This window comes from Bos mutus, chromosome 12 (assembly GCF_027580195.1).
Source record: "Bos mutus isolate GX-2022 chromosome 12, NWIPB_WYAK_1.1, whole genome shotgun sequence".
NCBI lineage: Eukaryota > Metazoa > Chordata > Mammalia > Artiodactyla > Bovidae > Bos > Bos mutus.
The window spans coordinates 36,161,410-36,175,825 of NC_091628.1; the positions used below are offsets into that span (position 1 = coordinate 36,161,410).

A 14,416-nucleotide genomic window follows, 5' to 3' on the forward strand; every position below is an offset into this window, starting at 1 on the left:
ACTCAGCTGCAGCCCAGTCACAGAAGTGGTATTCTTGAAATATCCACCCTATTTCAGAATGCAGCAGAAATGCTTAATGTAGACATCTATTTTGTTGCATAGAATAATTAAAGACATGTACCTAAAGATAGAAAGTTCATAAAATTAATCCTTTTTACTATTTCATCCAGGTGTTCATAGCTGAAATTATTATTTTTTAATATAAAGTATCTTAATTCTTGTCCTTATACAATGTAAATACTGTTTGTCATGATTTGGAAGTAAGACTGTACCACACAATGGCCAAAGAAGAATCATGCATTCTATGCCTTGTCTTTTGTCTGGTCACCTAGAAATTTAACATCAGCTGTAATTGTCGTTGCTTGTCGTCTCACATTTCTTTCATCCATATATTCGCCATAGTCTGCTTTCCCTTCCACATAAATTCGACACCTCTTTTTCAAAAACTGATGTGCTGCATCTCTGAAGCCCGGTCAGAATTGTCTTTTGACTGATGTAACCCATTTGATAGGCTTCATTTGCCCTGATCACCACATCTCATTTGTTGCTAGAGAAAATACTGTGACTGGGTTTTTTCCCTTTCACCTGTCTCATGACAGGGTTCTGACCTACTCAACTAAGTAACTGCACACAATTCAGAGATGCTTTGTGAAACAAACTGATAGCTATTTCAGACCCATGTTGTACAGCAGGTCTTTAAGGACATTCCTCGTGGTCCAGGGATTAAGACTCCACGCTTGCATTGGGGAACTAAGATCCCATATGCCTTGACTCAGCCACAACGAATGAAAATAAAGTACAGGTGTTTGAAATGTGGCTTCTATATTTTCTTTTCTTACAATCTAATCTTTAGTCTTTTCCAGGTGCTCTGGCCCAGGCAGCTGTGACTGAAGTTATTTAACTGCAATTGTAATGTGAAGAGTACAGTGATTGCTAGTAAAAATTGAGTGCAGATGCCTTGCTTTGTGCTCTTAACACTAGGATTTTTGCTCACCATTGCTCTTGCACTGTGCCCTAGAGTGTCTCAGTGGAAAGCCCAGATAAAACAATGTTAGAACTGTGTTCTGTGAAGTAGCTTTGAGGTCGTGCACATCTTGGGTGCGTCTTGGGAGATTCTTTTCACTCCATGAACCACATCTTGAGAACTTTGTGTTGATGAACTGTTGCTCTGATACAATGTGGCTCTGGGATCAGTTGTACTTTTCTTTTGTTTTTGGTCAACTGTGTATTTAAGCATGTTTCACTAACCAGTTTTCAAAAATACATATGCATAATTCTTATAATTGAAAGGAACACCTTCTTAATAATATGGTAAAAACATATTAAAAACCATTGCTTTTTGTTAGTCTTTAATAAGATTCTTGAAGAATGTGAAGAAGATAATTCCATGAACTCTATTTGGGCAGATTTTTATAGGTCAGCTCAATCACTTTGCTACACGTATGACCCTGCATAAGTTATTGAACAATGCTGGGCCTTAGGTTTATCATCTCTAAAATAGGATAACATTCGATCTTACTTCATAGGGTTGCTGTGAGGATTTGTTGAATTAATTAAAACTGTCATCTTAGCTTTCTCCTTTTATATAGCGCTGCAGTCTTTTGAGATTTTGTTTACATATAAATTGTTGCCTGTTAAACCACAATAATTTTGGTTAAGTAATAATGTCATTAAAATTTGTATTATAAAAATATCACACATATTATTGTATCAGTTCCAATTTAAAATATATTAGAAGGATTTGCAGGAGCAGTTGAGGGTCTTATGTATTGTTTTTGGGTGGGTATATAGTTATAGTGAACTTCAAGTGATTTCTCCTTATTGATACTCAATATATCAAGTTATGAGAAGGACTGTCTTAATTTCTTCTGATAACACTACCCTTAAATATTATATCTGCCTCTTGCATTTTACTGGAAGTATGTAGCAATGGGTTTATAGAAAGTTACAATAACCTTAAAATACAACTAGGGAGCTAAAATTTTTGCTTTTTCTAAATTAGTTAAAAATTGATCTGTCATCTGTATTATCTCTTTTCTTAATATTGTGATTATAGCTATGTAAAATAGTACTCAGAAGTTTCCTTTAGGGAAATATTAACAAATTATGCATTTTTAGTGAAAAATGGTGTAATAGCATGAATTGTTACTGTAATCCAATGATCTGCTACCTTAGAATGTTATGACATTCTGATTGTCTCATTTAAAGATATTTTAAAACTGGAAATAGTTTATAACAGAGCATCAAAAGGGGACTGTTTCGGCCACTGTTGAATAGTTGACTTAAAACCATAGATCTCTTCAGTATGTTAATACACTTTCTGCAAAACTCTGTTAATGAAGGAAATAGACTAATACAATATGTTTTTTTAAAAAGTACTTTATGAATGATAAAACTAAACACTACTATTTCAGAAGGTGAAAGGTAAAGCTGAAATCATAAAGAGGCTTAAACAATAAAAAGGATTCTCTGATGCCCCACCATGAATTGCAGGCATTGAGTATGGGTGTTGGAATACATAGGGGGATTTGAAAATTGAAGTCTCAAACGGTGAGACTAATAATTACTCTCTGTCAGTGATTAGCTATTGCCTACCTAGTCTTTCATAGTTAAGGCAAATCAAAAGTAAAAACCTAAGTTAAACCTTTGTTCCCTCCAACATGTTGGGACCATAAAATCCATGTATTTTACTTTGGTACTGGAGTGCAGCCAGCTCTTTGTGAGACGTATCTTCTGTAAATAATAACGTTAAAGATTTTGGGTTTGCTGAAAGAGTCCACACGTTATCACTAGGCTCTACTACTGAGGAAATGAGAGCTTGGCTTAATTTATTGATAATAGTGTGAAGTATGATTATAGAATAATATTTTCCCTATAATTTCAGAATTACATGACTTCATTGGTAATCAGTTTTATAAAATAGTCTAGCTTTCTTGCTGGTCAGTAATACTATCTGTTAATAGTCAAATGTTTTATGATGAAACAAATTTATTTTTTGGAAAGTTAAACGTTAACTTTGAGAAAGCTTTGGTATTCAGATTTTCTGGGCAACGAGAAACGTTTCTTCATGGAACTGTTACATAAGTGGTGTTTTTCTCATGTCGTAGCTTCCTTATGGGTTAGCTTTAGAGGTACCTCCATTAGGTTAGATGGGCAGTTGACTTGCTGCTTAGTGGTTTTTCTCTGTTTATAGGCTTTTTATTTCCTTCATTTCTAGCTTTATAGGTACTTTTCACTAGTACTTTAAAACCAACTCGTTGTAATAAAACTGCTTTTGAAAACAGAAAAATTAGGCTTTTTTTAGATTTAGACATCACTTGGAATTTTTTTATGATTGCTACTTGTAACACTTGTTTGGTATTGGAAAAGATCATTAAATAATAGTGTAAATTTCAATTACAATATGTTGGGTAATTTCACCTAGAGATTTCACTGAAGTTAGTTCTATGTAACTGTTGGTAAATGAGTTTTTAAGGACTAGTTTTTGTACTGAAACTTAAAATGTTTTGTACATTTGTGTGGCCTTTTATGTCATAGGTAACCTCAAGAGCATTTTGTTTCAGAACTTGATGACTGTGTGATAACACTTTATTTCAGTTTCTAAAAAAATTCTTATTCAGATAAAGGAAGCAATATTATGTTGAGCTTTCAATAATTGCTTGTATGTAGTGGAGGGTTTATGGTATATCTGAAAGACCTGGTGAAATAATGCCAGAGGACTTGAAGAAAAATGCAAAGGTGAATTATATTGCAAAAATGAAAATTGTCTATAACCTTATTTTTGGCTTAGTGCCCCACAGCTGTGTTGTGTGTTTGAATACATTTGAATGTGAAAGCGGTAATGGTCATTTCTGTTTTAAGACTTTAGAGACCTAGGTGGGAGAAATAATTGGTCTTCTTGGTTGTTATTACTAGATTTTTCTTCTTCTAGACTCTAGGCATGTGTCTATGATCTCTTGGAAGAATAATATTAAAAATGTCATGTAATAGATTTTATGTATTACTCACTGGTAATATATAGAAGTATAAATTGGATGCCCTAAGCATTTGTAATATGTTTAATTAAGGCTGTGAGAGTGGTTTCTTTTCAGTGTTCTTATTAAGTAAATGATGTTGGAAATTTAAAATTTTAATGGAACATTATGTCCCAATTTATCTTTTTCTTTTTAATTTTAGATGGGAAATGTTAAGTCCTAAGATCGATAGGTTGACTGTGACAACTATGTTTACTTACAGAGAGAACAGGAAATGAGAATGGGTGATATGGGTCCCCGTGGAGCAATAAACATGGGAGGTAGGGATTTGAAGCACAGGCTTCTGTCACTTACTTGTCATTTTTCAGGGAACTATACATGCTATTTGTGGTATGTCAGTAACAAAAATTTGGAACCAACATTTGTAAGTGGTGAAATTTCCTACATTTATTAAACTGAGAAAAAAATCAGTATATTTAAAGTACGTGCTAGGAAGAACAATTTTATTTTGTTTATTCGAAGGCTAAAAGATGTATTATGTTTTAATAGATGCAACGAAAGAAACCTGTAAACAGGTTTTGATTAACAACCTGAAACTTGTAGTCATCACATGATATAATACAGCAATGATGTACTTTTAAAAATCAAACTTCATGCCCTGCAATTTTTTTGGTGTTGGAATTTTGCTAGCTTCTGAGTTATAGTGTCTTTAAACTTTTTGAGAGTATTTTATATATTTCTATTTTAACATAACATTTTGCATAACTTTGAAGCTATTTTTATTTATTTTACTGAATGTTTAACTTCTTTTGCACTAGCCCACAGTATCGTACACAGAAATGCACTGTTTGGAGACATGTGTGACTTGTCAAGTAAATGAGATATGTCTTACATATTTAAGCTCATGTATATCTTTAGAATTGATGTGAAGTTTTTAAGAAAATGTTCATAGTAGCACTTTAATATTGATTGCTTGTCTACCCAGGTGGTCAGGGGAGCAATACTAAGTAAATAAGCTAAGAGAAACATAAGTGGCATGTTTTCATAAGTTTTATTAAATTTTAACTGTCACACCTTCGAGATTTAGATAAATAAGTTTTATAAGAGTTTCACAGAAGCTGAGGTTAAATCTACATAAGTCAAGTGTACATATTGTTGCAAGGATTACATCACCTGAACACTCCAGTGCGTCAAGTGCACTCCCAGTGAGGAGATCCACATTGTGCTTAGAATGTATGCACGGTGTGTGGAATAAGAAATCTGAAAGCATCTAATATGTAGGTCGAGCGTTTTTCATGACCGACCACTTCCCACCATGCCAGTTTATTGCCATTTGCCAATTAGCTAATCTAAATCATTTAAGACAAATGCTGTTTACTTTTGTCACTTTTCTTACCTGCAAAAAAGTGGTTATTGACCATCTCTGAGATGCAGACGAAGCACAAAACATGGCCCTTAACTCAAAGAACTTAATTGTGTAGTACAATTGTAGTACAGTGGTACATGAAAAAAAATCAGAGAACCAAGAGTACATGAGAAGTTTTAAATCAGGTAGTACAGTTGAGGGTATAGTGATGTACAAGTAGTTGAGTGTTTATATCATTTTCAGAGTGAATTGTGGGCTGGTGTATAATATAATCCAGGTGGATTTAAGGATTTTCAGTGTGAGGTTGTTTGAAATGCCATTTACAGGTAGTTTGAAATGCCACTATAATTGTTAGATTGTCCATTAACATCGGAACCAAACTTGAAATATTTCTGATGTTTTAGGGACCATGAAAACAGTCTGACTTGATGAGCAACTTTATTAGAAGAAATGGGAGAATATACCTTTAGATTTCTTATTTAGTTAGGAATTTAAGAGATTTAAAAGTTTTGATGGCAGTTTATTCACTAAAGAACCTTGTTTGAACACTTAGTTAGCTCCCCTAACATCCACTCCATTTAATTTTCTCCTTTTTACATTTTATTCAAAGTGAGAGTTTATCCTCAAAGTGAGAGTTATGACTTTTATGCAGTTGATTGTCACTGTTCAGTTGGTAAATTGTTGTATTCTCTCCAGTTACATAGATGATATGTGACAGTAGGTTTTCTGGTGTACTCCACGTAGAACACAGTTTATAAAATTGCTTTTCAGGGGACCAGATAATTCTAACATTCCTTATTAGATCTTTACATTTAGTCTAATTACAGCCATCTGGTAGAAGAACATAATTACTAAAAATAAGAGTACTTCAACTGTTGATATTTGAAAATATTTGTCTTTTATTATACACATACTTGTATAGTTATATTGTATCTTAGAAGTTAGGTGTGATAATTATGTTTAATTAAAAGAAAAACAAAAACAAAACCCTAATCCTTGATCTGTTCTTTTTGGGGAAAGTTGAGGTAGGATTCCTCCTGGATCATGCCTCTGCCCTTAATCATTTTGCTTGTGGGAAAAGTTGTAGAAGTTTAGGAGAAGGAAATGGCAAGCCACTCCAGTGTTCTTGCCTGGAGAATCCCAGGGACGGGGGAGCCTGGTGGGCTGCCGTCTATGGGGTCGCATAGAGTCCGACACGACTGAAGTGACTTAGCAGCAGCAGCAGTAAAAAATTTTATTTGTAGCTATCCTAAGGGAATAGAAACATTGTTGGGTAGTTCAAGTGTAGATTTACTAGTGAGAACTTTTTGGGATTAAGCAACTACTTCCTTTCCAGGAAGTGGCTGAGGTCTGGGGATTGGGTTCAGAAGGAGCCACAGAGTATGTTGCCAGGACAACAGGAAGTCAGACTTCCTCCCTCAGCTGCTCCTGTACTCGGCCTTGTGCAAAGTTGAGCTTCATTGGATACTGAATTGTGAATTTGAATGACAAGTTCCACTCCTATTATAATGTGTTTTTGAGAAATTGAATTCTGAATGTCATGAAATTAGCTAATACTAGAAGAAAATTCAGTCTTTGTCATGAATTTTTAATAATAAACAAGTATAACTAGTTTAAAAGTTTAAAAAGTTACAAGAGGATACCTAAAAATGTATTTGAAGTCATTATAAATGTTGTATTACAGCTTAAACATTATTGTAGTTAACATGAGGCAGGTGGATGGATGTCTTGGTGAAAAAAAAATTTGAGGTATCCGATTGTTCTCATTTCCAGAATTTCTTTATTCAGTATTTCAAAAAAAATTCAAATAGCTGTATCAATATTTTATCTGTATTTGGTTGCATTTGCTTTTAGAAAAAAGTTTTGTCATGATGAATCATTTCAATTTTTTAGTTTGTTTCTATTGTATATTTCTATATAAAGTTAACAAGTACCTCCTGTAATTTTGGGAGGCGTTCAGTAACTATGTAAAAGTCAGTTTGTTTACAGTCAACTTTATATATATGCTGCTGCTGCTAAGTCGCTTCAGTCGTGTCCCAACTCTGTGTGACCCCAGAGACGGCAGCCCACCAGGCTCCCCCGTCCCTGGGATTCTCCAGGCGAGAACACTGGAGTGGGCTGCTATCTCCTTCTCCAATGCATGAAAGTGAAAAGTGAAAGTGAAGTCGCTCAGTTCGTGTCCGACTCATAGCCACCCCATGGACTCCAGCCTACCAGGCTCCTCTGCCCATGGGATTTTCCAGGCAAGAGTACTGGAGTGGGGTGTTATATATGTATGTATATATGTATATATATAATGTACACACACACACATACCTACACTATATATACATATACACACACATATATACCTATATATGAGGGTGTGGTTTCTTCCATCACAATTTAATATAGTTTACATGCTAGTATTTTTAGTCATGACTATAAGAAAATTAAGTGGTTTTGTAAGTGCTAATCCTTTGCTGTTAATTTAAACTGATAGAGAGATGTCATACTTTCTTCACTCATAAGGGAGTATTAATTAGGTTAAAAAGCAGACTGCAGCAAATAATACTGATGTTTTAAAGAAAACTTTTCAAGCTTTGATAGTCTCAGACATAAAATAATTGATAGTTTTCTCATTTGTTATATGTACATTTGTTTAGCAAATGTAGTGCTCTATCAGAGTCAATAATTGAGTGTTCCATTCTTAAGGAAGTAAAATGATTTTGATAATATTCTTGTTATATAGATTGCCTAAGTATTGTTAAATTTTAAATGTTTACTCAACTAAGATAGGACAGCTCTAAGTATAGATTGTTTTGCGTAGATGCGTTTAGCCCAGCACCTGCTGGTAACCAAGGTCCTCCTGCAATGATGGGTATGAATATGAACAACAGAGGAACTATTCCTGGCCCGCCAATGGGTCCTGGTCCTGCCATGGGGCCAGAAGGAGCTGCAAATATGGGAACTCCAATGATGCCAGATAATGGAGCAGTGGTAATGTATCATGCGCATTATTGTGATTATATCAGTAGTATTTACTTCTGCCCCAAAGGTAACTTCACACTTAACATAATTTGGCATCATTTGTTTTGTCAGTAAAGATCAGTGTCCAATGAAGAAAAGATAATATTATGAACTTAGATGTTGATTTATGAGAGGCAATTTTTTATTATCTCAAGAGTTAGGATTATGATCCACGGCATGCTTTTGTATATGAGTGTATGGCAGATGTATATGTTAATTAGTCATTTTACAGTGATTTTCATTTGTATACACCTCTTACCACCATTCAGCGTACATTCTAGTATTTTGTGATTGTGTTCTTTTCCTCTGAATTCCTTACCTTTGGTGAGGTACGAAGCCCCAATATGTATGAAAACACAGTTTTCTGTCTTTTTTAAAAAAAATCACTTATGAGTAATTTCAGAGAATTTAACTGTAAAAAAATTTTCATTAAAGTTTTAAAGTATATTTTAAACATATTGATATTGCATTCTCACTAAATAGACTTAGAAATTTCAGTTACATTTACTACTAAATTTAGGCAATTTCATATCTTGGTTTGAGAGTGTGAAGATATCTTTGCCTGGGTTACATATTATAAAAATGTTTTTCAGTTGTACTTCATATTTTAAGTATCAGTGACAAGACTCATACCATTTTCTTTTCCCTTAAAGTCTGTCACTATTTAAATGAGACTTTATATTGGTAAAACATTTTCTTATTTGGTTTTTGTTAATGGTTGTCCTAAGTAACATTAAGAAAGGGGAAATTAGTTGACTGTGTATTTGGGAAAGGAAGCTCAGTTCTGGAATAGAAGATACCATTACTGCTGAGAAAGAGAAGGTATTGCTGTTAAGACTCAGACCTGCCATCAGCTCTAAACCCTCTTGATCTCAGAGACACAAGCAGTGAATATGGGTCTTAGAACCGATGGATGCACTATTCTATTTTAAATTTTATTTACTTTAAATATAGTCCTTTAAGAATTTGGACAAACTGGATATGCCAACAGGCTTTTTAAATGAGTATCTACACAGATACCAAGGAAGTAACATAATACTGACTGTGATCAGATCTGGTGTTACATACTGATCAGTGTACCTGTGTCCTTCAGTGGAGGCTTATTTCGTAGTAAAGTGTCTGAGAGCTAGTAAAAACTTGTAAAAATACTTTGGTTAAAGTTTTGTGTAGCATGTAATCAGCAGAGACTTAGTAAAAGTAACTGGTCTGCTTTTACCTACCTCACACAGAAATGGTAACATTTATTTAAATGTCCCTCTTAGTCTTTTTCACAGTGGTATTTTACTACTGCTTATAGGGAGTTCTGTTCAACCTTTGCAATTATGATATGTAGTTATTACTGTGAAGTTTTTCAGAATACATAATTCGTGTTTAATTCTGCCTTTTGTTGACTTCTAAAAACTATTTCCCCAGTAATAGTCTTTACAGAAAAGCACCTTCCTTGAAAGTTTTCATGCTGAAATTATAACTGTGTTTATTTATACTTTCTATGTTAAATGCATTACTGTTGAAATTTTTATAATATTTACTGTGTTGGCCAAAAAGTTGGTTGGAGTTTTTCCATAAGATGGCACAGAAAAACCTGAATGAACTTTTTTGGCCAACCCAGTACTTCTTCAGACAATGTGATGCTGCTCCCCAGTTTTGTCTCTGATTTTTAAAACACAGTACGTTTATTAATTGAACTGTTACATGCAGTATAAACTTTAATGAAAGAGAGGGAGTTCCCTGGCAGTCTGTATTTAGGACTGTGTGGTTTCACTGCTGTGATCCTGGGTTCATTCCCTGGTCAGGGAACTAAGGTCCCACAAGCCACATACAGCATGGCCAAGCGAAAAATAAATACAAATAAAAAGAGAGATCAGAACAGTAAAATAATAACTAAGTTTAAGATGGCATTCACTTTGTAAAATCAGTTCGTTTTTCATGAAATTGGGGCATAGCATTAGCAAAATGTAACTCTTCATTCAGATGCTTCTTTTATTTTTTATTTTTAAAACATAGTAACTAATTAAATTGCTCCTTTCTTCCTTCTATGTGTGATCCTGATTCTGCTGGACTATCTGCTGAACTTCATGACACCACCACTTGGGATTGTGCCAATTTTTCTTGTCACTTATATTTGGCGTGTTCCAAATGGACTTCACATTTGTTATGTGGTATTCTAGCACAATGATAGATTTCCGCAAGGACCACCGTCTCAGATGGGATCACCTATGGGTAGTAGAACAGGTTCTGAAACCCCTCAAGCACCGATGAGTGGCGTAGGTCCTGTTAGTGGTGGTCCTGGTGGTTTTGGTAGAGGGAGCCAAGGGGCCAACTTTGAAGGCCCTAACAAGCGTCGTAGATACTAAACAGTCTTTCGTTCATGACTGTTTAGAGGAGAAAAATAACTTTTACCTGTTACCTAGAAGAAAAGTTTTATTGTGATTGTATTTAGACTTTAAATTTTTTTTTAAATACTTGAAGTTTTTGTATTTTTCTTTATTCATAAGCTTTGTAGATTAGAATGGTAATGATGATACTCATCATTGTGAATGTTCAAATGTGTTTGTGACTTTAGCTAAATATAAGTATGCCACAGTACTGTGAATTTTGTGTAGTTAATCTCAATAAAGAAATCATCTTGGATAATTTTAAACTGTTATTAGTGGTATTCTCTTACAGTTTTATTAAACTTTGCTGTAACGGTAATACTTGGATTGCTTTAACTAACCCCAGCCATTTACAAATGACAATGATTTTCATTTGTGCAAGTTGCCCTGAAATAGGAGCTTAGTGAAAACTGATGTCAGTAAGGGGCAGACAGAGTAGCAAGTGGGGGGAGGGCGGGTGTGGGGATTACACCTGTATGCACCATTGATGTCCTGTGAAATCAGAGTTGCTGTCTACATTTCATACAGATTCTGAATATTCAGATATTCTCAGGAGGAATATTAAGGATATCTTTGTCTTGTGCTGAGTTTTCCAAATAAATCTTTTGAATCTTGAGAAAAAATGTTTGAAGGCAAATCTCTTTTGCTTATAAAATATCTATTTTTAATCTTACCGGCTTTTATTTATTTGGTGTCAATATCTAGATCTTACTCTTTAAATTTTCTTTAAAATCAAACAATAAATAGCATTAGCTAGGATGTTAGTTGGGAATTTGCTGTGGTATTTAAAAGAAATTGGGCACTTCTTGAGCATGTTTGTTTCCAGAAATGTTCAAGGTAGCCTGACTCTGCAGGGCTATGAATGTTCAGGAGTCTCTCTGCAGTCAGACAGGCGAGGTGTGCTTGTCTCCGAGAAATATGGTTCATGTGGTGAGTGTTACAGCAATCAGATTAGATCTCTTTCCTATCAATTATGTTTTGAAGATTGATTTTCAGTAGTATGGAGAAACATCACATTAGGATTTTTATTCTAAAACAGTTCTCATTAAAAATTTTGTATGTTAGCCATGTTTAATTTAAAATTACATTTGAGGAATCATGTATTTAAGCCACAAATCTAAGGCATCAGGCATTGGTTGTAGCACAGTTACTTCTCACATAACATTTCAGTGTGTTACTATACCATGCTTTTAGCATTTTTCTGAAGAAGAATGTGTTTTAAAAAAGTGAGCAGTGTGTAAATATTACCCAGGCATGGTAATACCCATTTTTGCTGGAAGGCATCCTTTGAAAAAAGTTTGGTTACTTAAGATTGCATAAAAGCAATTGACTATAAGGCATGCTTGAGATGCATGCTTTTGTATCAAATTTTTCTTATGTACTATTTTATGTTCTATTTTTTTAGACACAACAATATGGATGTAGTTATTTTCCAAAATTGGCAGCATTCTATTGTTTTTGGCAAATCTTTGAAAACACGATAAGGAGATTGTAAAATAATAGACTATTCTCATCACATTTTCTGTGAATGTGAGTTGGCAAGGGGTGTGTAATTTGTAATGTTTGTGACATTAATTGCAGCGTGGGGAGTTTTAACATCAGCTATAATTTTTAAGTGATATCTGCTGCACCTGAATATACCTTTCCTGTCATCTGTATTTTTATTCTTAAAATCTTTAGGTAATTTTTAGTATTGTATTTTGCTTCAAAACTGAATTAAAATTGGGAGAAACTTTGTCCTTGATGTTAATACCAAGCTAGCTTTGGCCAAGGCTGTGAAATTCCGTATGATTCACTCAAGAACATTTGAAACCATTGCACAAAGAGATGCCCTAATCTGAACATTCTAGTGTCCGGCTCATTCTGGCTCCAAGAACAGAGCTCTACACAGCTTTTTCCCTTCATCGAGAAAGTCCTTGTTCCAGTTCTTACCAAGTTTACCCTGGAAACAGCTTCTGAGTGAGTCAAGTGGAGCATCTGTGAACTCCTAGTTACTCAAGTTTTTAGTGTTTTTGTCCAGTTAAACAACTTTGTGGCTCAGTCATTATTTTGAAAAGTATGCCAAGGAAAACATTTGAATGCAATTTGCTTAAAACTTGTAGATATAAAAATAAAGAATAGTATTAGCTTTTCTAAATAAATGTGATTTTGTCATCCACGCTCCCATAATTCTTTTCTTAAAAAGATAATATGAAACAATATTAGTAGTATAACATCACAGTATTATGTTTCTTTTTGTGTAATGATTTGAAACACTGCATTTAAAGTCTGCATGATTTAGGTTTCATATGCTGTTATTAATATGCACAAAATAAAATGAATATCCATTTTCCTAATTGTTTTATTTTAGTGATGTATTTTGTTAATTTCTCCGTTTTTATTTTGAGAATGAATGTATTCATTTTCTTCTTGACGTGATTCTGTCTTTAAAAGCTATTGGTTAACTTGTATTTCATAAAGCTCAATTTGTTATTTTGAGTTTTTAGATTTTTATGCTTAAAATCAGTGCTGAGCATTCATTGGAAGATATTAAATATTTGTTTTGAATCCTACAATATCAGTAACATGGGAAAAATATTTGTTTTACCTAGAATTGCCATTTAATAGAACCAGAGATGATCAACAATGACAGTATCTGAATTGGATTTTGTTTCTCAAATACCTAATTGAATTATGCTATCACATTTTATTCAGAAATGTACCTGTCGAACATACAAGTTTCAGAAAGTTGGTGTTACATGTAAACTCTATAATAATTGCTAAATGTCACAGTGAATGGTTAATAGTCACATTAATGATTTGGGGGTGGGTTTATAATTACAAATTAGGTTATGAATGAGAGAAAGTACATAAATGTGTGATTGAATGGAGATGGTTTGTGGAAGAATGTGATAAATGTGTGTTTAAACCTCTAAAATTTTTGATATTTAGTGTCAAATGGTGCTAGTCAGAAATGAAAAAGATACTAGGGAAGAGTATGATACTTAAATGTGGGTTTTTTGGTATGTTAGGAGTTTTGTTATAATATGTAGTAGTATGTTTAACCATATTCGTGAAATTTGAGAGCATAACTGATTTTAAAGTCAGACTTACTTTTAAGAATAAGGCACATTCCTGACTCCTAGATTTCACCATTGTAAATGTTGCCCTGTCTTTTCCTTCCTAGTTGGTTAGATGCTCCTCCACAGGAACTCCTGGGGTCAGAGGAGGGGCTACTTCAGAGTAAGTAGCCAGGCCATCTCTTAAGTGGTACATGTAGCCCAGTATGGGTTATTTCATTGTAAACAAATAATGGTTAAATAAATTGACAGTAGTTTTACATTTTTCAAGAGCATTGTTTCCTTTCCAGTACCCTTCATTACTAAATTTTTAAAAATGTAGTAGTATAAGATACTGGTTTTCTCCAGTGTGTATAATGAAGTATACACATACAGTTTCCTGATTGAATGTGGTTAAGTAATTTATAGAATGTCACTCTGGGAAAATGGTGAAGAATTTCACTATTTTTATAGAATCTGATTTTTTAAAAAGTTTTCTGATCTTTAAAATCAGGATTATATATTGTGTATTAGTTCTTTTAAAATCAATAGCACTATCTTCTGAGTATAGGAAAAAATATCTTGAAAGGGTCTTTGTTTCAAAGGGTCTTGATTACTGAATAATGTTATTACTGATTGAAGTTTGAATCTTAC

The 14,416-nt window shown here is 33.8% G+C and overlaps 1 protein-coding gene across 1 annotated transcript in view; it reads left to right on the top strand.

The window, feature by feature from the left end:
* The window catches only part of PSPC1 (paraspeckle component 1), a 79,665-nt gene that overhangs the window by 42,357 nt on the left and 22,892 nt on the right, over nucleotides 1-14,416 (top strand). Inside the window, exons 7-9 of the mRNA XM_070380562.1 lie at nucleotides 4,237-4,294; nucleotides 8,150-8,319; nucleotides 10,518-13,946. Of these exons, the coding sequence (XP_070236663.1) occupies nucleotides 4,237-4,294; nucleotides 8,150-8,319; nucleotides 10,518-10,703 (414 nt within the window). The 3' untranslated portion in view covers nucleotides 10,704-13,946. The remainder of the gene's footprint in view (nucleotides 1-4,236; nucleotides 4,295-8,149; nucleotides 8,320-10,517; nucleotides 13,947-14,416) is intronic.